This window comes from Strigops habroptila, unplaced genomic scaffold (genome assembly GCF_004027225.2).
Source record: "Strigops habroptila isolate Jane unplaced genomic scaffold, bStrHab1.2.pri NW_022045610.1_ctg1, whole genome shotgun sequence".
NCBI classification, from domain to species: Eukaryota; Metazoa; Chordata; class Aves; order Psittaciformes; family Psittacidae; genus Strigops; species Strigops habroptila.
Window position 1 is genome coordinate 15,123 of NW_022651089.1, and position 24,093 is coordinate 39,215.

At 65.4% G+C, this 24,093-nt stretch overlaps 2 protein-coding genes across 3 annotated transcripts; one reads left to right on the top strand and one right to left on the bottom strand.

Annotated features, from left to right (window-relative positions):
* The first annotated feature begins 922 nt into the window (after positions 1-922).
* On the top strand, positions 923-15,001 carry PDE1B (phosphodiesterase 1B). 2 transcript variants are annotated; one of them, XM_030474713.1, is made up of 16 exons: positions 923-1,190; positions 1,616-1,748; positions 6,134-6,247; positions 6,353-6,538; positions 7,829-7,895; positions 8,186-8,302; positions 8,384-8,524; positions 8,811-8,911; positions 10,199-10,324; positions 10,408-10,509; positions 10,600-10,720; positions 10,802-10,883; positions 10,973-11,099; positions 11,616-11,752; positions 12,697-12,804; positions 12,880-15,001. In XM_030474713.1, exons 2-15 carry the CDS (start codon positions 1,621-1,623, stop codon positions 12,786-12,788), a joined length of 1,641 nt encoding a protein of 546 aa, XP_030330573.1. In that variant the 5' UTR covers positions 923-1,190; positions 1,616-1,620; the 3' UTR covers positions 12,789-12,804; positions 12,880-15,001. The 2 variants fall into 2 exon arrangements, with proteins under 2 accessions (XP_030330573.1, XP_030330571.1); XM_030474711.1 differs by lacking the exon at positions 923-1,190 and having other exon boundaries at positions 1,500-1,748.
* A 154-nt stretch (positions 15,002-15,155) lies between these two features.
* PPP1R1A (protein phosphatase 1 regulatory inhibitor subunit 1A) lies at positions 15,156-21,911 on the bottom strand. Its single transcript, XM_030474710.1, has 7 exons — positions 21,496-21,911; positions 18,477-18,537; positions 17,321-17,358; positions 17,173-17,236; positions 16,851-17,006; positions 16,677-16,771; positions 15,156-15,712 (listed from the first exon to the last, which is right to left on the bottom strand). Exons 1-6 carry the CDS (start codon positions 21,574-21,576, stop codon positions 16,677-16,679), a joined length of 495 nt encoding a protein of 164 aa, XP_030330570.1. The 5' UTR covers positions 21,577-21,911; the 3' UTR covers positions 15,156-15,712.
* Positions 21,912-24,093: the final 2,182 nt, after the last annotated feature.

The following is a 24,093-nucleotide window of genomic DNA, read 5'->3' on the forward strand; positions in this document are numbered from 1 at the left end:
GGGGTCCCCGCTTTGCCCCCGGTGCCGGGGCCGGGGGGGGGGTGGGTGTTCCATACGTTATATAAAGGCTTATTAATATTAATCGCTAATATCGCCGGGGGCTGCGGCACGGCGCGTGCACCGGAGCAGCGCGGGGGCTGCCGGGACACCCCCGAGCCAGGGACCCCCCCAGAGCACCCCGCGATCCCCGCGCTGTGTGCCCGGCACCCCCATGGGGTCCTGGTGGGACATGGATGGGATGGGGGGGTCTGACACCCCCCCCCATAAAGCCATTGGGGTGCTGGTGGGGTATGGATGGGGTGGGGGGGTTGACACCCCCATAACGCCATAGGGGTGCGGGGGTACAGCCGCTATAGGCCGTAGGGGGCTTGGGGTACCCCCAATAGGGGTCCTGGGATACAGCCCCTGTACCCCATGAGGGTCTTGGGGTAACCCCCGCTTAGGGGTCTTGGGGGACCCCCCATAGGGGTTCTGGGGTACAAACCCTATAGCCCCATAGGAGTCCTGGGGTACAGCCCCTGTAGCCCATGGGGGTCTTGGGCCACTCCATAGGGGTTCTGGGGTAAAACCCCTGTAGCCCCCCATAGGGGTCCTGGGGGACCCCCTTATTGGGGTTCCGGGTTCCAGCCGCTATAGCACCATGGGGGTCCTGGGGCACAGCCTCAATAGCCCCATGTGGGTCGTGGGGTACCCCTCCATAAGGGTCCTGGGGTACATCCCCTCCAGCCCCATGGGGGTCCTGGGGTACCCCCCCATAGGGGTCCTGTGGTGCAGCCCAGCGGGGTCCTGAGGGACCCTCCTTTATATCCCACCGCCTTTATGGGGGTCCCGGGCTGCGGCCCCCCCGTGCCGGGGCTGAGCGGGGCGGGGGGGGCGGGTCCCGGTTCCCGTCCTCCGCCCCCCCCCCCCCCCCCCCCGCCCTCCCCGGTGCCGGCTCGGGGAAAGTTGCGGCGAGCCCCGGTCGGCGGCGGCAGAGCCGGGAGCGCCGGGGGGGAGCGCGGGGGGAGCGCCGGGCACGGCGGCACCGGGGCACGGCCGCACCGAGACACGGCGGCACCGGTTGCACCGGTAGCACCGAGACACGGCGGCACCGGTTGCACCGGCAGCACCGGCGGCACCGGCAGCACCGGTTGCACCGGCAGCACCGGCGGTACCGGCAGCACCGGCGCTTTCCGGCCGAGCATCCCCGGGTACGAGCATCTCCGGTCCCTCCCGCCGGTGCTCCCCATCCCCGCTTTTCCCTTTATCGCTTCTTCCCATCCCCGCTTCTCTGTTCCCGGTTTGTTATTCCCGTTCATCCCTCCCGCTTCCCTCCATCCCCCTTCATCCCTCCCGCTTCCCTCCATCCCCCTTCATCCCTCCCGCTTCCCTCCATCCCCGCTTCATTCCTCCGCTCCCGGTTCTCCCCATCCCGGTCCATCCCTCCCGGTCCCCATCCCGGTGCTCCCACCCCCGGTGCCATCTTAGCTCCGCGCCGGGCCGGTGCCGCCTGCGCAGCCGCCGGGTACCGGGCGAGGGGGGAGGCCGCTGCCGGGGCGGTACCGGCGGCTCGGCCGCGGTCCGCGGGGCCCCGGCACCGGCCGCGGGGCTCAGGACGGCTCCGTCCCCGCCTCAGGGGCCATGGAGCCGCCGCGGAGCCTCCCGGAGCTGGAGCCCGACCGCGACGCGCTGGACCCGGCCGGCGGCTGCTCCCCGCTGGAGGAGAAATCCGTGCCCAGCAAGAAGATCTGGGTGAAGCTGCGGGCGCTGTGAGTGACCCCGGAGCGGGACCCCCAACCGGGACCCCCCAACCGGGACCCCCAACCGGGACCATGAACCGGGACCCCCCAAACCGGGACCTCCAAACCGGGACCATGAACCGGGACCCCCAAACTGGGACCCCCCAAACCGGGACCATGAACCGGGACCCCCCAACCGGGACCATGAACCGGGACCCCCAACCGGGACCCCCCAACCGGGACCATGAACCGGGACCCCCCAACTGGGACCCCCCAACCGGGACCCCTGAACTGGGACCCTCAAACAGGGACCCCCAAACCGGGACCCCCCCAACCGGGACACACGAACTGGGACCCGAACCGGGACCCCTGAACCAGGACCCCCAACGGACCCCCGGACCTGGATCCCCAATGGAACCCTCGGACCGGGACCCCCAAACCGGGACTTGCAACCGGGACCCCCCAAACCAGGACCCCTAACTAGGACTCCAAACTGGGACCCCCAACCCGGACCCCCCAACTAGGACCCTCAAACTAGGACCCCCAAGCTGAGACCCCCAAACTGGGATCCCCAAACCAGGACCCCCAAACCAAGAGCTCCAAACCGAGACCCATAAACCAGGACCCCCCAGACTGAGACCCCCAAACCTGGACCCTCAAACCAGGGCCCCAAACTGAGCCCCCAAACTGAGACACACCCCCCCCAAACCAGGACCCCCAAACCAAGACCACCAAACGGGGACCCCCAAACTGAGACCCCCCCCAAACCAGGCCCCCCCAAGCCCACCTGAGCATCACCTCCCCTTCACACCCCTTTTGGGTACCCCCATCCTCCTCCCAAAGTGCCCCCTGCACCCATTGCACCCCTTTGGGTGCCCCCCTCTGACACCCCGGGGTGCCCCCCTGTGTGTGTCCCCCCTCCCATGGGGACGCTCGGTGGCCCCTTCGCCCGTGTGCGCACTCGTGTTCACGCGTGGGCTCCGGCACACGCGTGTCCGCTCACACGTGTGCTGGTGCGAGGCCTCGTGCGGGCGTGGGCGACGCGCGCGGCCCCGTGCACACGTGTGTGAGGGGCTGACCCGCACGTGGCCCGTGGCGAAGGCACACGCGTGTGCACGCGTGTTCACGCGTGTTCATGTGTGTGCACGGGGAGGTGCCGGGGGACACGCACAGGGGACACAGGATGGGAGCAGGGCGCTTGTGTTGCACCCCCGGGACCCCCCATATATAGGGGCTATAGGGGTTGTACCCCAGGTCCCTTGTAGGCTATAGGAGTTGTATGCCAGGTCCCCTATAGCCTATAGGGGCTGTACCCCAGGTCCCCTATAGGCTATAGGGGTTGTACACCAGGACCTCTATGGGGCTATAGGGGCTGTATCCCAGGACCCCTATATGGGGTACCTCAGTTCCCCTATGGGGCTATAGGAGGGTACCCCAGGACCTCTATGGGCTATAGGGGCTGTACCCCAGGACCCCTATATGGGGTACCTCAGGTCCCCTATGGGGCTATAGGGGGGTACCCCACCTCCCCTATAGGGCTATAGGGGCTGTATCCCGTCACCCCTAGGGGGACTCCCCAGGACCTCTATGGGGCTATTTGGGGGTTCATTTGCCGGGGGGGGGGTTACCCCGGGGTGTCCCATGGGTGCAGCTTCCTGGCCCCCCCCAAACATTGGTGGCAGGTCCCGAGGATGGGGGGACCCTGCGTGAGGGTGTCAGGGGCGCAGCAGCACCCATGGGTGCACCTGGGGCTGCAGCTCAGCCCCCAGCGCTGGCTGCACCCCAAAGCCCACCCCACCGCAGGGGGCGGCCCTGGGGACCCCGGTGGCACTTGGGGGGGTGGCAGCGGTGCGGGTGGTGACAGGCAGCTCGTGGGGGGACGTGGGTGCGGGCGGCACCCACCGGCCGTGCTGGGGATGGGGGTCCCTTGTCACCGGGGGGTCCCGGCACCAACCGTGACACAGGGGACCCCGGTGGTGTGACACTGAGGGTGGAGGTCCCAAGGGTGGGGGTCCCCAGGGACCCCGTTCTATGGGTGTCCATAGGGATGTGGTCCATAGGGATGTGGATCCATAGGGTGCAGGAAGGTGCCAGTGACCGTCCCCAAGGTCACATCCCTCCGCAGCCTGTGGATGCTCCGCGCTGGCTTTGAACGTGACGTCTGCCCCCCCCCATGCGCTGGATGGGGACCAATGGGTGCTGGTGGCAGTGATGGGGACCTGTTGGGTGCTGATGAGGACCTGTTGGGTGCTGATGGAGACCTGTTGGGTGCCGATGGGGACATGTTGGGTGCTGGTGGCAGTGACAGCGAGGCCTCTAGGAGGGGACAGGGTGGCTGCGCTGGACCAGGGCTGGGACCTGGTATCTACCGTGTCCCCTCGTGTCCCCGCTTTGTCCCCCCATGTCCTCGTGTCCCGGGTGCTGGGTACCGGGTGCAGGACGTGCCCCCCCGCCCGCACCGGCAGGGCACACGTGCACACACGTGCACACACGTGCACACACGCGCTGCCCACGCGGATCAGGGCATGTGTGGGCGCATCCATAGAATCCCAGCCTGGGTCGGGCTGGAAGAGACAGCAAAGAGCTCCCAGATCCACCCCCGCTTCCCACTGGAGCAGGGTCACCATGGGGCAGGGTACCCATAGCACAGGGTGCCCAGGGCACAGGGTGCCCAAGGTGCAGGGTGCCCATGGCACAGGGTGCCCGTGGTGCAGGGTCCCCATGGCACAGGGTGCCCATGGCACAAGGTTCCCATGGACCCCATGGCACAGGGTCCCCATGGCACAGTGTACCCATGGCACAGGGTCCCCATGGCACAGTGTACCCATGGCACAGGGTGTCCATGGCACAGTGTACCCATGGCACAGGGTCCCCATGGCACAGTGTACCCATGGTACAGGGTCCCCATGGCACAGGGTACCCAAGGTGCACGATGCCCATGGCACAGTGTATCCATGGCACAGGATCCCCACAGAGCAGGGTCCCCATGGCACAGGGTGTCCATGGCACAGGGTGTCCATGGCACGAGGTCCCTATGGACCCCATGGCACAGGATCCCCATGGCACAGGGTCTCCACGGCACAAGGTCCCCATGGACCCCATGGCACAGTGGACCCATGGCGCAGGGTCCCCATAGAGCACGATGCCCATGGCACAGTGTCCCCATGGCACAAGGTACCCATGGCGCAGGGTCCCCATGGCACAGGATGCCCATTGCACAGGGTCCCCGTTGCACAGGGTCCCCATGGCTCAGGGTCCCCATGGCACAGGGTCCCCATAGCATATGATGTACATGGCACAGGATGCCAATGGCACAGTGTACCCACGGCACAGGGTCCCCATGGTTCAGGGTCCCCATAGTGCAGGATGTACATGGCACAGTGCCCCCATGGCACAGTGTCCCCATGGCACAGGGTGCCCATGGCACAGGCTTCCCAGCGAGCAGTGTCCCCATAGCACAAGGTCCCCATGGCTCAGGACGCCCACGGCGCAGGGTCCCCAAGGTGCAGGGTCACCATGGCACAGTGTACCCATGGCACAGGGTGCCCATGGCACAGGATGCCCATAGCACAAGGTCCCCATGGCACAGGATGCCCATAGCACAGGGTGCCCATAGCACAGTGTCCCCACGGCGCAGGGTCCCCATGGTTCAGGGTCCCCATAGTGCAGGATGTACATGGCACAGGATGCCCATGGCACAGTGTGCCCATGGAGCAGGGTCCCCATGGACCCCATGGCACAGGATGCTCATAGCACAAGGTCCCCATGGCAAAGGATGCCCACGGCGCATGGTCCCCACGGTGCACGGTCCCCATGGACCCCATGGCACAGTGTCCCCACGGCGCAGGGTCCCCATGGACCCCATGGCACAGGGTCCCCACGGCGCAGGGTCCCCATGGACCGCATGGCGCAGGGTCTCCATGGCACAGGGTGCCCATAGCACAAGGTCCCCATTGCAAAGGATGCCCACGGCGCAGTGTCCCCACGGCTCAGGGTCCCCATGGCACAGGGTGTCCATGGCGCAGGGTCCCCATGGACCCCATGGCACAGGGTGCCCATAGCACAGTGTCCCCACGGCGCAGGGTCCCCATGGCACAGGGTGCACATAGCACAGTGTCCCCACAGCACAGTGTCCCCACGGCGCAGGGTCCCCCCGGCGCAGGGTCCCCATGGCACAGGGTGTCCATAGTGCAGGGTCTCCGGACCCCATGGCACGGGGTGCCCATAGCACAGTGTCCCCACGGCGCAGGGTCCCCATGGACCCCACGGCGCAGGGTGCCCATAGCACAGTGTCCCCATAGAGCACGATGCCCATGGCACAGGGTGCCCATGGCACAGTGTCCCCATGGCGCAGTGTCCCCACGGCACCGCGCGCCCTCGGACCCACAAGCGCCCCCCCCTCCCGCCTCCCGCAGGCTGCGGTTCCTGGTGAAGCAGCTGGAGACGGGCGAGGTGAACGTGGAGGAGCTGAAGCGGAACCTGGAGTACGCGGCCTCGCTGCTGGAGGCCGTTTACATCGATGAGACCCGGTGAGCGCCCCCCCCGGTGCTTGGGGGGGGGTGTGTGTGTGTGTTTGGGGGGGGCGATACCCCCATTGACCGCCCCCCCCAACCGTCCTTGCGCGCCCCCCGCAGGCAGATGCTGGACACGGAGGATGAGCTGCGGGAGATGGGGTCGGACGCGGCGGTGCCCTCCGAGGTGCGGGACTGGCTGGCGGCCACCTTCACCCAGCAGGCGCGGGCCAAGGGCCGCCGCGCCGAGGAGAAGCCCAAGTTCCGCAGCATCGTCCACGCCGTCCAGGCCGGCATCTTCGTGGAGAGGTGGGTGCGGGGTGATGGTGACACCCCCCCGGGGTGCATGGGTGCGGGGGGGATTGGGGTGGGAGAGCGGGGCTGGTTGTGCTGTAGGACCCGGGGGGGGACCCGAGCATCAAAGAGGGTCCAAAGTGGGTGCCGACCACCAAAGTGGGTCCCCAAGCACCAAAGAGGGTCCTGAGCACCCAGGGGCTGGCACCAAGCGCACGGTTGGGTCCCTGAGCACATGGATCTCTGACCATCAAAGTGGGTCCCCAAGCACCCAAGAGGGTCCTGAGCACCCAGGGGCTGGCACCAAGCGCACAGTTGGGTCCCTGAGAGCACAGATCCCTGAGCACCAAAGAGGGTCCTGAACCCTCAGTATGGGTCCCCCAGCACCAAAGAAGGTCCTGAGCACCCAGGGACTGGCCCCAAGCGCACAGTTGGGTCCCCAAGTGTGCAGATCCCCGAGCACCAAAGTGGGTCCTGAACCTCCAGTATGGGTCCCCCAGAACCAAAGAGGGTCCTGAGCACCCAGGCGCTGGCACCAAGCGCACAGTTGGGTCCCCAAGTGTGCAGATCCCTGAGCACCAAAGAGGGTCCTGAACCCTCAGTATGGGTCCCCCAGCACCCAAGAGGGTCCTGAGCACCCAGGCGCTGGCACCAAGCGCACAGTTGGGTCCCCAAGTGTGCAGATCCCTGAGCACCAAAGAGGGTCCTGAACCCTCAGTATGGGTCCCCCAGCACCCAAGAGGGTCCTGAGCACCCAGGGGCTGGCCCCCAAGCACGCAGTTGGGTCCCTGAGAGCACAGATCCCTGAGCACCAAAGAGGGTCCTGAACCTTCAGTATGGGTCTCCCAGCACCAAAGAGGGTCCCCAAGCATCAAGGAGGGTTCTGAACTTCCAAGGTAGATCCCAAGCACCAAAGAGGGTCCTGAGCACCCAAGGACTGTCCCAAACACCCAGGTGGGTCCCCAAGCACCAAAGAGGGTTCCCAAGCACTAAGAGTCCCCAAGAGCCAAAGCGGGTGCTGAACCACCAGGGATTGTCCCCAAGCACCCAGTTGGGTCCCCAAGTACCAAAGAGGGTCCTGAGCACCCAAGAACTGTCCCCAGCACCCAAGAGGGTCTCTGAGCACCCAAGTGGTCCCCAAGCATCTGGGATGTCCCCAGCATCAAGGTCTGTCTCCTGCCCCCAGGGTTTGTCCCCCACCACCTAAGTGGTTCCCCCAGCACCCACCTTTGCCCCTAGCACCCAGCTTTGCCCCCCAGCACCCCGCTTTGCCCCCCAGCACCCACATCACCCCGTCCCTTGCAGGATGTTTCGCCGGTTGTACACGGCCGTGGGGCCCAGTTATTCCAGCTCCGTCCTCAACTGCCTGAAGGTACCGGGGGGTTATGGGTGGGGGGCACCCCGATATTTTGGGGGTGGCCGGGGTTGTCCCATGGGGGATGGCAGCTGGTGGTGCTGAGCACAGGGGGGCATCCTTTGGGATTGCCTCAGCACCCCTGGGCTTCCGTGGCCATCGCTGAGCATCCCTGGGCTTGGCATCCTTGGCATCCCTCCCATGGCTCAGCATTCCGGGGCTTCCCTGTGCCTTGCTGGGCATCCCATGGGGTGTCCTGCCCCCCGGTGCTCACTGGGTGCTGGGTGATGCCCCCGTGTCCCCCCCAGAGCCTCGACGTGTGGTGCTTCGACGTCTTCACGCTGAACCAGATGACGGAGGAGCATTCCCTGAGGACCATCGTCTTCGAGCTCCTCACCCGACACAACCTCAACAGCCGCTTCAAGGTGCGCCCATGCCCCTGCCCATGCCCACCCATGGGTGCTGGGGGCTTTACACCCATGAGCACCCATGTATCCGTGCCCCAGATCCCGGCCGTCTTCCTGAACACGCTGCTGGATGCTCTGGAAACGGGTTATGGGAAGTACCGGAATCCCTACCACAACCAGGTCCACGCTGCCGATGTCACCCAGACTGTCCACTGCTTCCTGGTCCGCACCGGCATGTTGGTACGGTCCCACCAGGGTCCCATGGGTGTCCTAGGGGGTCCAATGAGGGTTCCATGGTGTCCCATGGGTGTCCTGGCCATGCCGGTCCAAGCGATGCTTGTTGCCATGGAGACGGTACCACCATGGCAACGGCGCCAGGATGATGGGTGGGGAACAGGGTGACACATGGGTGACCCCCACCACGCGCACGCGTGTCCTCCTGTCCCTGCATGGCTGTCACACGTGTCCACACGCGCCTGCACACGCTTGTGGCGTGTCACACGCGTGTGCGTGTGTCCCCCCCCAGCACTACCTGACGGAGATCGAGGTCCTGGCCATCATCTTCGCTGCCGCCATCCACGACTACGAGCACACGGGCACCACCAACAGCTTCCACATCCAGACCAAGTGAGGGTGGCACGGGGGGCATGGGGGGCATGGCATGGGTGGCATGGGTGGCATGGCATAGCATGGCATGGGTGGCATGGCATGAGCAGGGCTGGGGACCTGCTATGGGCATGGAAAGGACGGAGCAGCACCTTAGGGACACCCAGGACACCCAATGTCACCCATATGGGCAGGATGTAGATGCGCTGGCACCTTGGGGGCACCCAATGTCACCCATATGGGCAGGATGCATATGCACTGGCACCCTGGGGACACCCAATGTCACTGGTATGGGCAGGATACAGCTGTGCTGGCACCCTGGGGACACCCAATGGCACCCATATGGGCAGGATACAGCTGTGCTGGCACCCTGGGGACACCCGATGTCACCCATATGGGCAGGATGCAGATGCACTGGCACCCTGGGGACACCCAATGGCACTGATATGGGCAGGATACAGCTGTGCTGGCACCCTGGGGACACCCAATGTCACCCATATGGGCAGGATACAGATGTGCTGGCACCCTGGGGACACCTAATGTCACTGGTATGGGCAGGATACAGATGTGCTGGCACCCTGGGGGCACCCAATGTCACCCATATGGGCAGGATGTAGATGCACTGGCACCTTTGGGACACCCAGTGTCACTGGTATGGGCAGGATACAGCTGTGCTGGCACCCTGGGGACACCCAATGGCACCCATATGGGCAGGATGCAGATGTGCTGGCACCTTTGGGACACCCAATGTCACTGTTATGGGCAGGATACAGATGTGCTGGCACCCTGGGGACACCCAATGTCACCGATATGGGCAGGATACAGATGTGTTGGCACCCTGGGGACATCCAATGTCACTGATATGGGCAGGATACAGCTGTGCTGGCACCCTGGGGACACCCAATGGCACCCATATGGGCAGGATACAGCTGTGCTGGCACCCTGGGGACACCCAGTGTCACCCCATACGGGCAGGATACAGCTGTGCTGGCACCCTGGGGACACCCAATGGCACTGGTATGGGCAGGATACAGATGTGCTGGCACCCTGGGGACACCCGATGTCACCCATATGGGCAGGATACAGATGTGTTGGCATCTTGGGGACACCCAATGGCACCCATATGGGCAGGATACAGCTGTGCTGGCACCCTGGGGACACCCAATGTCACCCATATGGGCAGGATACAGCTGTGCTGGCACCCTGGGGACACCCGATGTCACCCATATGGGCAGGATACAGCTGTGCTGGCACCCTGGGGACATCCCTCTCCCCGTGCTGAGGTGCCACCATCCCCTGTGTCCCCAGGTCGGACTGTGCCATCCTCTACAACGACCGCTCGGTGCTGGAGAACCACCACATCAGCGCCGTCTTCCGCTTGATGCAGGACGACGAGATGAACATCTTCGTCAACCTCACCAAGGACGAGTTTGTGTAAGGTCCCCGTCGCTGTCCCCACCTCTGGAGTGTCCCCGGTTGGGGACACGGGGCCCTGATGGCGTTTCCCTGGGGCGCAGGGAGCTGCGGGCGCTGGTGATCGAGATGGTCCTGGCCACCGACATGTCCTGCCACTTCCAGCAGGTCAAGACCATGAAGACATCCCTGCAGCAGCTGGAGAGGTGAGTCCTGGTGGCCACCGTGCTCTGGAGAAGGTGGTTTTGGGTTGGGGGACACACACACAAAGCTCAGTTTTGGGGTCCCCTCCCCAGGATCGATAAGTCCAAGGTGCTGTCGCTGCTGCTGCACGCGGCCGACATCAGCCACCCCACCAAGCACTGGTCGGTGCACAGCCGCTGGACCAAAGCCCTCATGGAGGAGTTCTTCAGGCAGGTAGGGCCACCATGGGATGGGTGGGGGGGCCATGGGGCCACGGGGAGCACCCTTGGGGACGCGGCTCCTTCGCTTCACCAGGGGGACAAAGAGGCCGAGCTGGGGCTGCCCTTCTCGCCGCTCTGCGACCGCACGTCCACGCTGGTGGCCCAGTCCCAGATCGGTGAGTGGTGACGGGGGGACGAGGTCCCCGTCCCCATCCTGTCCCCACGGGGGTGTCCCCGTTGTCACTGTGGCCCTTCCGCACGTCAGGGTTCATCGACTTCATCGTGGAACCCACCTTCTCGGTGCTGACCGACGTGGCCGAGAGGATGGTGCTGCCCGTGGCCGAGGATGGCACCAAAGGCAACAGCAACCCGGTGGCCAACCAGCAGGCCAGGTTGGTCTGGGGACACCCAATGGCACCCATATGGGTAGGATACAGCTGTGCTGGCACCCTGGGGACACCCAATGGCACCCATATGGGCAGGATACAGCTGTGCTGGCACCCTGGGGACACCCAATGTCACCCATATGGGCAGGATACAGCTGTGCTGGCACCCTGGGGACACCCAATGTCACTGGTATGGGCAGGATACACCTGTGCTGGCACCCTGGGGACACCCAATGTCACCCATATGGGCAGGATACAGCTGTGCTGGCACCCTGGGGACACCCAATGTCACCCATATGGGCAGGATACAGCTGTGCTGGCACCCTGGGGACACCCAATGGCACCCATATGGGCAGGATACATCTGTGCTGGCACCCTGGGGACACCCAAAGGTGTCCCTTGCCTCAGTTTCCCTTCCCCATGGGATACCGGTGGGGCTCAGCCTGGGCTTGGGGAGCACCCACTCGTGTTGGGAGCAGCGGTGGCTCCGTGGCCCTGTCCCAATGGTCCCTGTCCCCACAGCTCGCAGTGGCGGCAGCCACCCCTGGATGAGCACGTGGACGTGGGGGACATCAAGGCCAACCTGGCCGGGTTCCGCTCCACGTGGCTCAAGTACCTCCAGGAGAACAAGCAGAAGTGGAAGGAGCGGGCAGCCAGCGGTAGGTGTTGGCCACCATGGCCACCATAGTCACCATGGCCACCACAGCCACCATGGCCACCATAGTCACCATGGCCACCATGGCCACCATGGTCACCATTGCCACCGTGGCCACCATGGCCACAATGACCACCACGACCACCACAGCCACCATGGCCACAATGGTCACCATTGCCACCATGGCCACCATGGTCACAATGACCACCACGACCACCACAGCCACCATGGCCACAATGGTCACCATTGCCACCACGGCCACCATGGCCACAATGGCCACCACAGCCACCATGGTCACCACGGCCACCATGTCCATCACAGCCAACCATGGCCACCATGGACATCATATCCACCATGGCCACCACAACCACCATGGCCATCATGTGGTCACCAGAGCCACTATGGCCACCATAGCCTCTATGGCCACCATGGCCACCATAGCCACTACAGCCACCACCAATGTCACCATCAATGGTGACATGGTCACTATTGTCACCATGGCCACCATGGGGTCACCACAGCCAAACACAGCCACCATGTGGCCACCATGTGGTCACCATGGCCACCATGGTCACTATGGCCTCCATGTCCACCATGTTCACCATGGCCACCATGGCCACCATGTGGTCACCAGGCCACCATGGCCACCATAGTCACCATGGCCACTATGGCCACCATGGCCACCATGTGGTCACCAGGCCACCATGGCCACCATTGCCACCACAGCCACCATGGCCACCATAGCCACCATGGAAACCATGTCCACTGTAGCCACCATGGCCACCACAGCCACCATAGCCACCATGTCCACCATGGCCTCCATAGCCAACCACATCTACACTGGCCACCACAGCCACCACGTCCACCACAGCCCAGGGTGGGAGACCCCAAGGTGTGGGGCTGAGCTGAGGGTCCGGAGCCCCCTCCCAGCCCCACATCCCTCCTCAGGCATCACCGACCAGTCGTCCATCGACGAGCTGTCGCCCAGCGAGGAGCAGGCGGGCCCCGGCCAGCACCGGCACAACGGGGACGTGGAATAACGCCGGGAAGAGCGAGGTGGGAACAGCGGGAATGGCGGGAGCAGGAGGGGGGGGGTGGCATCGCTGTGACCCCGTGTCCATCCCACGGCAGGTCCTCATCCAGCCAAGTGCCACCGTCTCACCCAAAGTCTTTGACACCATCGAGTCCAGCCCCATCCACAGGGAAGGAGCCGCCCGGGGACGCACAAGGATCGGTGCCGGGAGCATTCCCGGGATCGGAGACACCCCCCCCCCCCCCCAACCTCTCCGAGCCGGTCACCGGTGCCGGTGCCGCCGACCCTGTCACTGCCACACCGAACCCAAGGGGTTTGGGCCACGACGATGGCTTTTTAACAGAGCTTCTGCTCGCCCCAGCGCTGGGGACCGTGGTGGTGGCACCGGCGGGACGAGGGGACCGATGCCACCGCTGGCCCGCCGGGTGCCAGCCGGTGACACGGTGAGGGGTGGCCCCCCTGCGCCCCGAGGGGAGGTGTCACCCCAAGGCACGTGTCTCTGTGTCACCCGGCGCTGGGGACGCGTCCCTTGGGGGGGCTGGTCCCCAAGTCTCTTGGCCCCAAAGGCACCTCAGGGGGTCCCCTCGGGGTCCTGCCCTATGTGACATGGGACAAGGAGGTGGTGCCGGGGCTGGAGCGGCGCCGGGAGCTGGGAATGGGGCTGAGGTGGCAGCGCCAGCCCCTGGCTCTGGTATCCCCCCCCCCAGGGTGCCTCCAGTGTCCCCCCAATGTCCCCCAGCTCCAGCATTGCCCTCGGTATCCCCCGTCCCTGCTTCCTCCTGCCCTGCTCTGCCTCCAGCATCCTCCTGCATCCCATGTGCCTGGAGCATCCTCCTGCATCCCGTGTGTCTGGAGCATCCTCCTGCATCCTGGAGTGCTTGGAGCATCCTCCTGCATCCCGTGTGCCTGGAGCATCCTCCTGCATCCCATGTGCCTGGAGCATCCTCCTGCATCCCATGTGCTTGGAGCATCCTCCCGCATCCCGTGTGCCTGGAGCATCCTCCTGCATCCCATGTGCCTGGAGCATCCTCCTGCATCCCATGTGCTTGGAGCATCCTCCTGCATCCTGGTGTGCTTGGAGCATCCTCCTGCATCCCATGTGCCTGGAGTATCCTCCTGCATCCTGGAGTGCTTGGAGCATCCTCCTGCATCCCATGTGCCTGGAGTATCCTCCTGCATCCCGCTGTGCCTGGAGCATCCTCCAGCATCCCGGCTCTGGTGTGCTTGAGCATCTTCCAGCTCTGGCATCCTCCTGCTCTGGCATCCCAGCTCCCAGTGTCCCTCCAGCATCCTCTGCCATCCTGGTCCCAGTGTGCCTCCAGCATCTTCCAGCATCGCGGCTCCGGTGTGCCTGGACCATCCTCTGGCATCCCGGTGTGCTTCGAGCATCCTCTGGTACCCGGCTCTGGTGTGCGCGAGCATCCTCCAGCTCCAGCATCCTCCTGCTCTGGGACCCCAGCTCGGGTGTGCCTTGAGCATCCCAGCTCCTGGCATTCCAAGAGCATCCCGCAGCATCCCGGTGTGCCTCCAGCATCCTCCAGCTCCAGCATCCTCCTGCCCGGGCATCCTCCAGCATCCCAGATCCTGGTGCGCTTTGAGCATCCTCCAGCATTCCAGATCCGGGTGTGCTCCGAGCATCCTCCAGCATCCCAGATCCTGGTGTGCTCCGAGCATCCTCCAGCATCCCAGATCCTGGTGTGCTCCGAGCATCCTCCGGCATCCCAGATCCTGGTGTGCTCCGAGCATCCTCCGGCATCCCAGATCCTGGTGTGCTCCGAGCATCCTCCGGCATCCCAGATCCTGGTGTGCCTTGAGCATCCTCCAGCATCCCGGATCCTGGTGTGCTCCGAGCATCCTCCGGCATCCCAGATCCTGGTGTGCTCCGAGCATCCTCCAGCATCCCGGATCCTGGTGTGCCTTGAGCATCCTCCAGCATCCCAGATCCTGGTGTGCTCCGAGCATCCTCCAGCATCCCAGATCCTGGTGTGCCTTGAGCATCATCCAGCTCCGGCATCCCGGCTCCCAGTGTCCCTCCGGCATCCCCCAGCTCCCATCTCCACCTCCCTTTGCCCTCGGTGCCCATCATCACCCGTGGCGGGGCCCGGCCGTGTTTGTCCTTTGCCCCCCCCATGCCGCGCCCCCCCCCGCACACGCATGTGACAAGTGACACGCAGCAGCACCGCTATCGAGCAATGAATAAACCACCACCACCAGCCTGGACCCGCGCCCGCATCGCCCCGTCCCCCCCCCCCGGGGGGGACAGCGCCGGGGCCTGGGGACACCGGGGAGGGGGACAACGGGGGGGCCCACAGCACCCCCACCCCTCCAAGAGCACCCAAAGTGGGTCCGAGCCCCCCAAGCGCAAAGGCAAAGGTTGAGGCGTGGGGAGAAGGGATCCCTTTAATACCGGCTGAGGTGGGTCCGCAGACCCGCTCTTCACGCGTGTACACGCGTGTTGTGTGCGCGCGCACACGCGACTCACGTGCAAAGGGTGCAGGCGTGCCCCGACCCCCCCCCTCTTTCCCCTTCCCGTGTCCATGTGTGCACACGCGTGTGTGTGTCCCCCCCCCGTGGGTGCATGGATGTGCGCACCGCCCCACCACGCGTGTGCAAGCGTGTGCGCCGACACATGTGTGTGATGGGGGGGGGGCGGGCAGCTCCCGGTGCCCCCCAAGTGAAGGGGGGTGACGTGGGGGTGGCAGTGACGGGGGGGCACTGGGGGGGTGCTGCTCGGTGTCCCCAGTGGCACCCATAGGGGAGGGAAGGGGGGGGAGCAGGGGATGGGGGGGGGGGGCAGCCCGGCTGTCCCTTGTCCCCACAGCGCCCCCCCCCGGGGGGGGACCTGCCCTGGGGGAGCCCCAAAGCGGCCGCTGGCGTCTAGAAAAGGGTCACATACAAAAGGGGACGTGGCAGCTCCGGCCTCGCCGGCACCTGGGGACAAGGGACAGCGCTGGGACAAGGGCCCCGCAATGGAACAGACCCCCCCGGACCCCCCCCCCACCCCCCAGCCCCAGCAATGCCCCCCGCGGCACTGCGCCCTGGCTGGCACCCAGGCACCTGTGGGGGGGTCCCAGTGCTCCCCACAATGGCCCAATGCCCCCAGTACAGTGCCCCAGTGACCCCCATTATGCCAGTACAGTGCCTCAGTGTCCCCCAGTGTCCCCAGTACAGTGCCCCAGTGACCCCCAGTGTCCCCCACAGTGGCCCAATGCCCCCAGTACAGTGCCCCAGTGACCCCCAGTGTCCCAATACACTGCCCAATGCCCCCCCGTACCCCAATTTCAGTGCCCCAGTGACCCCCAGTACCCCAGGACAGTGCCCCAGTGCCCCCCCAGTGCCCCCCAGAATGGCCCAGTGCCCCAGTGCCCCCAGTACAGTGCCCCAGTACCCCTCAGTGTCCCAGGACAGACCCCCAGTGCCCCCCAGTACTCCAGAACAGTCCCCCAGTGCCCCAGCAATGCCCCAGTACAGTGCCCCAGTATCCACCAGTGCCCCAGTACAGTGTCCCAGTGTCCCTCATTGTCCCAGTACAGTGTCCCAGTGCCCCAGTACAGCTTCCCAATGCCCCCCAGTGCCCCCCAGTACCCCAATACCGTGCCCCAGTGCCCCCCAGTGTCCCAGTATAGTGGCCCAATGTCCCAGTACAGTGCCCCAATGTCCCCCAGTGCCCCCAGTACCCCAATACCATGCCCCAGTGCCCCCCAGTATCCCAGTACAGTGCCCCAATGTCCCAGCACAGCACCCCAATGCCCCCCAGTGCCCCCCAGTACCCCAATACCATGCTCCAGTTACCCCCAGTACCCCAATACCGTGCCCCAGTGCCCCCCAGTGTCCCAGTATAGAGCCCCAATGTCCCAGCACAGCTCCCCAGTGCCCCCCAGTGCCCAGCACGCACCTACTGGCTGCCAGCAGCACCTTTGCCGGCGCCTTCCTTTGGTGCTCTGTGGGTGCCCTCCTTGGCCTGGCTCTGCCGCCCGTCCCCGGGGGTCCCTGTGGGTGCTGTGGGGTGAGCCCAGACCCCCCCAATTACACCCCCAACCCCCCCCCCCCCCATCGTCCCCGCGCTCACCGGGGCCGGGCCCCCCCTGTCGTGTGGGGCTGTGGCTGCTGTCCCCATGGCGACGCCGGGCACCGTCATGGTTGTTGGTGGCTCCTTCCTCCTCCTCCTCCTCTTCCTCCCCTTTGTCCTGCTTGCAGAGGTGATGCTCCACCATCATCTGCAGCTCTGCCAGGCAGGGGGGGGCACTGGTGACCGTCCCCACGCCCCCGGCGGCAGCTCGGTGGCCTCTTGTCCCCTCCGGTGGCCTTTGCCCACAGGGGGGGCCCCGTGTGCCTCAATTCAAGGGTATCAGAACAGTGGCGGCCCCCCCCCCAGGCCCCCCCCAAATTACCTTTCATAGTGGGGGTGCTGCGGGAGAGCTTCTTCCTCTGCCGGGGTGACATGGCCAGAGCTGACTGAGGGGAGGGGGGCTGCGTGAATGGGGGGGCCCCATAGGGTGGGGGGGTCCCCCAGAGCACCCCCATAGCGGCAGCACCCACCTTGAGCAGGGGGTTGGGCAGCCGGTCCTCATCGATCTCTAGGGGGGGGGACACAGAAGGACCGAGAGGTCAGTGCTGGGTGCTCCATCCTGCACCCCCAATGGGGTGTTCATCACCCATGGGTGCTCGGCCTGGCAGCATCAGCCGCACTCCCTATGTTGCCATGGCAACCAGCATCCCACCCCTCGTGTCCCCAGCACCATGGGGACACCCCCTGGCTGCATCCTGACCCCTGCAAGTGATGCTCAGCCCCACGGAGATGGTTTTATTCACTGCAGGCTCTGCAGGTGGCACTTGGGGACAGTCCCCAAGACACTTGGGGTGTCCCCACGTTGGGGACAGATGAAAACAGCCATTGGGGGGGGCACAAAGAGCCACCGGCGGGGTCAGCCCCTGTCCCCAAAGGCCACATTCTGGGCTGGGTGACCGGGAGCAGTTAAATGTCAGCGCCGGTGGCCCCAGCACCGGTGGCTCCGGTGTCCCTGGCACCGTGTCACCCGCGGGCAGCTGCTGCCCAGGGAGATGGATGGGATGAGCCTGGGACCGGGCACGGGGACACGGGGGCAGTGCCAGGGTGGGGGGACACGGGGGAGCAGGATGAGACCCGCTGTGGGCTGTATGGTGCAGCGCTGAGCAGTGTATAGGGGGTCCTGAGCGTCATATAGCGGGGTCCTGAATATCATATAGAGGGTCCTGAGCATCATATAGGGGGGTCCTGAGCATCATACAAGGGAGTCCTGAGCATCATATAAGGGGGTCCTGAGCATCATACAGGGGGGGTCCTGAGCATCATTTAGGGGGGTGTCTGAGCATCTTATAGGGGGGTCTCTGAGTATCATATAGGGGAGTCCTGAGAATCATTTAGGGGGGTCTCTGAGTATCATATAGGGGGCTCCTGAGCATCATACAGGGGGGTTCTGAGCATCATTTAGGGGGGTCTCTGAGCATCATACAGGGGGGTCCTGAGCATCATACAGGGGGGTCCTCATGTAGAGGGGTCTCTGAGTATCATATAGGGGGGGTCCCTGAGCATCTTATAGGGGGGTCTCTGAGTATCATATATGGGGGTCCCTGAGCACCATATGTGGGGCCCAGAGCACCCCATAGTGGGGTCCCTGGGTGGGCTGGAGCCGGGGTGACACATGTGGGGACCCACCTGGGGACGACTGGTCACTGCTCAGCACCAGGTTGGCAGGAGTCGGTCGGCGCCTTCGGATCTGGAATGGGGGGGGGGACATAGGAGAGAGTCAGGACCCCCAAACCCACTGCACCCCCCAAACCCCACCATCCCCAAGCTCCCCCCTGCACGTCCTTGTCCCTAGGGCGGTGGTGGCCCCATGGGGCCGGTGGCCACCAGCCAGGGCGCGGAGCCCAGCGGCTCCGTGGCCGGACACATGTGTCCTTTAAATCATCATCTCCTGTCCCCAGGCAGCGCCAGCGGGAGCTAATTATACCCCGGGAAGCGCTTGGGGCCACCGGTGTGGGGCCAGGACCAGGACCCTGCCCTTCCTCTGGGGCCACAATGTCCTTGCCCAAGGTCACCCCGAGCATCCCCCCCCCCGGTGCCTTCGGGGGGTGTTTGGTGGCCCCGTTGTGGCCGTGGCAGCGCCGCTCCTCGCCCCCTTTCCCCACTGACCCACTGACTGAGGCGCTGCGCTCCCCAGCGAGGATTCCCTAATGAGGCGGGATGCCTAATGAGATGCTAATGAGATGTTAATGAGGTGTTAATGAGGCCGGGAGGGTGGAAGCCCCCTCCCCATCCTTCCTCATCTCACACACACCCCCCACCGCCACCCCCCCCCTCCCGGCGCATCTTCTCCTCGGCCCCGTTGCCATAGAAACCCGCGATCTGGATTTAAACGGAGATTAGAGGGAGCCGGGAATATCGGGAATACCGGGAATCGCCGGGAATCACCCTCTGCCCACCCATGAGCGCCGGGTGCGGGCTCCATCTGCACCCCCCCCCCCCCCCAACACACAGCAATGGGGCTGGGCCCCCCCCCAGGGCTGGGCCCCGGGGAAGGCAGAGCCACCAGCGTGGTGTGGGGCGGGGGTGTGGGGCAGGGCTGTGGGGCAGGGCTGTGCCCCTCGCTGTAGGGATGGGGAGGGGACACCGGTGTCACCCCCTCAAGGTCACCCCGGCAGAGCCGAGCACCCCCCCGTTGTGCTCCTCCAAGCGCGGGGTCCGGGTGGCTCCTGCCCCAATGGCCTTGGGGGGATGATCTGGTGCTTGCTCACTCCATCCCTCCCTCCTCCATCCCTCTATCCATCTCTCCTTCCATCCCTTCCTGCCTCCATCCTTCTTATCTTCCATCCCTCCCTGCATCCCTCCCTGCATCCCTCCCTTCATCCCTCCCTTCATCCCTCCATCCCTGCCTCCATCCCTCCATCCTTGTCTCCATCCCTCCATCCCTGCCTCCATCCCTCCATCCTTGCCTCCATCCCTCCATCCCTGCCTCCATCCCTCTCTCCTCCCTCCTTCCATCCCTTCCTGCTTCCATCCCTCCATCCTTCCATTCCTCCCTGCTTCCCTCTCTCCTTCTATGCCTCCACCCCTGCCTACCTGCCTCCCTCCCTCCATGCTCCCATTCCTCCCTGCCTCCTTCCCTGCATCCCTCCTTTCCTCCATCCCTCCATCCCTGCCTCCTTCCCTCCATGCTTCCATTCCTCCCTGCCTCCCTCCTTGCATCCCTCCTTTCCTCCATCCCTCCATCCCTGCCTCCTTCCCTCCATGCTTCCATTCCTCCCTGCCTCCCTCCCTGCATCCCTCCTTTCCTCCATCCCTCCATCCCCGCCTCCCTCCCTCTCTCCTTCCCTCCTCCCTTCCATCCCTCCCTCCTTGCCTACGTGCCTCTATCCCTCCATCCCTCCCTCCCTGCCTCCTTCCCTGTCTCCATCCCTCTCTCCATCCTTCCCTCCCTCCCTGCCTCCATCCCCGCCTGTCCGAAGCTCCGCTCTCTCCTTCCGCCGCTATTTTTAGCTCCATCTCCACCATCGATTAAGGGCAGCAGGAGCCCGGCCCCGGCCCCGCTGCTCCCTCCGGAGCCGGCAACGGGAATGGGAGGAGGGACCGGGACGGGATCAGGGATGGGAACGGGATGGGTCCATCCGGAGCTGGATGGTCCTCAGCAGCCCTGGGGACAGGGTGGAGCTGGGCACCGGGGCAGGGGGGGACAGGATCGAGCCCCCCATCAATGTGACCCCGGAACCCATATCCCTGCAGGGACCCCCCAAAAGCGCTCTGAAGGCGGGGGGGGGGGAAACATCAGCATCGTGTCACCCCACCACGTGCTGCCAACAGGCACCAGGATGGGGCTGAACCCCCCCCCCCGGGAAGGGGAAACTGAGGCAGGGCCGGGCCGGGGCCTCCCCAAGGCAGGGCCCTGCCGAGCCCCCCCATAGCCCGGCTGTGTGTGGGGTGGGATGTGGGTCCCTGCTCCTCGCACCCATCACCCAGCAGCACCCCCCGCTCCTGCCCTCACTTCTGGGGGGGTGGGGGGGCGCTGCAAATGAGCAGCCCCGGATGGTGCGTGGCCGCATCTGGTGTCTCTTGGGGGGTGGCCCACGGTCACCCCACGCTGCTGGCACATGGGGACCCCCATCACCCCCCCCCTAGCACCCTTGAGACCCCATTAAGCTTCACACACTGGTGATGGTGGGGACCTGCCAAGACCCCCCTCTTGTCCCCTGCAGCCCCCAGGGTTTGGGGGGGCAGAGAGAGGGATCGCAGTGCCCTGGGGGGGGTCTCTGTGTGTCCCCCCGGGCCAGGCCACCCCGTCCCGCGGCTCTTTTGGGTCCCCTCCAGTGGAACAAGAGCTGGAAGGACCCGGGGGGGGGGGCCGAAACCCAACACCCGGCCCGGGGCGTCGTACGGAGCCAGCACATGGCCCTGGCACGGCCGGTCCCCCCCCCGGCTCCCCGTGTCCTGCCCCCGCTCCCCGTGTCCCCCCGCACCCAGAGGTGCCACCGCCGCCCCGACACCGCGGTGATGCCCCCCCCCCCCCCCCGCCGCGCCGCTGCCGGTGCCTTCGCCGCGCCCTTCCCGTGCCCGCAGCCCCCCGCAGCCCCCCGGTCCCCGCAGCCTCCCGGTTCCCGCTGTCCTCCCCACCCCGGTCCCCTCCGGTCCCCGCTGTCCCCCCGCTGTCCCCCCCGCTGTCCCCCCGGTCCCTCCCAACCTGCTCGGCCGCCTCCGGGTCGAGGTGCGGCTCCAGCAGCGGCACCGTGAACTGGATCTTGCGGGGACTGTTGGGCTCCATCACGGGCGGCGGCGGCTCCGGTGGCTCCGGCGGGTCCCGGTGGCTCCGGCGGCTCCCGGTGGCTCCGGTGGGTCCCGGCCCGGCCCCGCCCCGGCCCCGGCCCCGCCCCGGCCCCTGGTCCCGGTGCACGGACGGACGGTGGGACCGGGGCGGGGACAGAGGCGGGGACACAAGGGATGGGCGCTGGGACCGTGCGGCGGGGCGCTGGGGTGGGCGCACGGCAAAGGGACGGACACACGGAGACGGGGATGGGCACACGGACACGGGGATGGACCCACGGACACGGGGATGGACTGACCCTGGACACAAGGACGGACACAAGGGTGCAAGGACGGACACACGGACAGCTCCTGGACACAGACACACGGACACGGGGACGGACACATGGACACAAGGACGGGCACAAGGACGGACAGATGGATAAGAGGACAGACACACAGACAGATCCTGAACACAAGGACGGACACATGGATGCAAGGACGGACACAAGGACGGATCCAGGGACAGACACATGGACATAGATCCCGGGACAAAGGGAGACACCCAGGGATGCAAGGATGGACTCTGGGATACAGGGACAGACACATGGACACAAGGACGGACACATGGGCAGGCCCTGGGATGGACAGACAGACAGAAGGACAGACCCACACATACGTGTACCACACATGTAACCCCCCACACGTGTACCCCACACATGTGTACCCCGGACATGTGTACCCACACATGTACCCCCCCCACGTGTACCCCGGACATGTGTACCCAGGACATGTGTACCCATACATGTACCCACACACATGTACCCAGCTCACCCCTGCGGGGACAGGAGGTGACAGGGACGGGCTGGTGGCTCTTGGGGTCCCCCCCCCCGCACCCCCTTGTCTGCCCTAATGAGGCTGTTAACTGCAGGACAAGGAGGGGGGAGCGTGGGGTGCCCCCCCCTCCAATGGATGGGTCCCAGTGGGGTGACACTGATTTGGTCCAGGAGGGGACATGGGTCAGGCCCATGTTGGTGGATGGACAGAGGGATGGGGGGGCCATGGGGGCACCCTAAAAAGACAGGGTGGGGGGGCATCACCCCGGACACACACACACACACACAAGGGGGGGGGTGTCTTCAGGGTGCCCCCCCCACACCCTGGGCCTCCTGAATGGGGCTGCACCCCATAAGCACCATGCACCCCATATCCCATGGACATCCTCCCCTCAGTATTTGGGTCGGGGGGGCAGAGTCTGGGGGGGGTGGGGGGCCGGGGGGGCCCCCCCACTGCTGCAGGAGCCATAAGTGCGTGTCCCATCACTTATTCATGCCGGGATCCAGGAGGAAGGAGCCGTTAAGTAGGTCAGGCAGGAATGTGGGAAGCGGTTGGGGCTGGTCCCGGATGCCCCCCGCCAGGCATGGAACAGGAGGTGGGGACCCCCCCAGCACCCATCAACACCCATCAGCACCCAGCAGCACCCAGCATCACGCAGGCAGGGTGCTGGGGGTCCAGGTAAGGGTGCTGTTGCAGTGGGGTGCTCCCCATAACCTGGCAGTGGGATCCCCCCAAAATGCCTCAAGACCCCCCCATGGTCGTATCCACATCCCTGATCCCATGGGATGCAGCCAATGTTCATTATGGATGCGTAAAGCACCACTGAAGAGATGCATCATGTCACTGGGGACCCCCCCACACCCTGATAGTGGGGGATCCCTAATCCCTGGGTTTGATCCTGCCCGGTCCTGGGCCTCTCCCCATAGGGATGCTCCATGTGGAGCCCCTGCTCCATCCCAAGCCCTGGTGACATCCCTTGGCCCTTAAACGTGGTGTCCCAGGGGTCCTTGGGGTGCTGGATGTGACCATGGAGCAGAGCGAGGCCTGGGAATGGAGCCGAATGAGGGGTGATGCTGAGCGGGACCGTGTCCATCCTTCCCATGGGATGTGCCGGGTGATTCCGGGTCACCCGCGTCCCCCCCCCGGCCAGCCTGGACGTGCTGAAGGAACAGTTAATTCAGGGCTTCACCCACAAACACTCCTGGGCTAAAAATATCCCCATTCCCGGAGATCCTTTGCCTTTTTTGACGGGATCGCGGCTGGCGCCGGGCTCCCGGCTCCGCTTCGGGCTCATCCCGGCTCCGCTTCGGGCTCATCCCGGCTCCGGGGGGATCCGGAGGCCCCCAGAAGGACCAGGGATGTCACCGTGATGTCCCCGCTGGAGGTGGGTGCTGCAGGGTCCTGCCTGATGGGTGGGATTTGGGATGAGATTCCATTGGGAAAGGCACCTCCATCGCTTGTCACCCGTCCAGGCTGGCCTGGCTGGGGGTGATAAAGCCACACGTGCCACCACCTGCCCGGGTGTCCCTTATCCTGCGGTGGCATCGGGGCCTGGAGCGGCGTTCCAGAGCCCGGGATGCTGGGATGGAAGGGGCTGAGCTGGAGGGGAGCCCAGGTGCTGAGTGAAGCACCCTCCTCACCCTCGTCTTCCTCCTCCTCATCCTGGTCCTTCTCCTCCTTGTCTTCCTCCTTGTCCTCCTCT

What these genes read in the sequence shown, in the direction of transcription:
- PDE1B (XM_030474713.1), top strand. Translation starts at nt 1,621, where the DNA reads ATGGAGCCGCCGCGGAGCCTCCCGGAGCTGGAGCCCGACCGCGACGCG. An exon ending in GTTTACATCGATGAGACCCG is followed by an intron (nt 6,248 to 6,352) that starts GTGAGCGCCCCC and finishes CGCCCCCCGCAG; the next exon opens with GCAGATGCTGGACACGGAGG. An exon ending in GGTGGCCCAGTCCCAGATCG is followed by an intron (nt 10,884 to 10,972) that starts GTGAGTGGTGAC and finishes TCCGCACGTCAG; the next exon opens with GGTTCATCGACTTCATCGTG.
- PPP1R1A (XM_030474710.1), bottom strand. Translation starts at nt 21,576, where the DNA reads ATGGAGCCCAACAGTCCCCGCAAGATCCAGTTCACGGTGCCGCTGCTG. An exon ending in TGCCCAACCCCCTGCTCAAG is followed by an intron (nt 17,237 to 17,320) that starts GTGGGTGCTGCC and finishes CCCTCCCCTCAG; the next exon opens with TCAGCTCTGGCCATGTCACC. An exon ending in ACAGGGGGGGCCCGGCCCCG is followed by an intron (nt 16,772 to 16,850) that starts GTGAGCGCGGGG and finishes CAGCACCCACAG; the next exon opens with GGACCCCCGGGGACGGGCGG.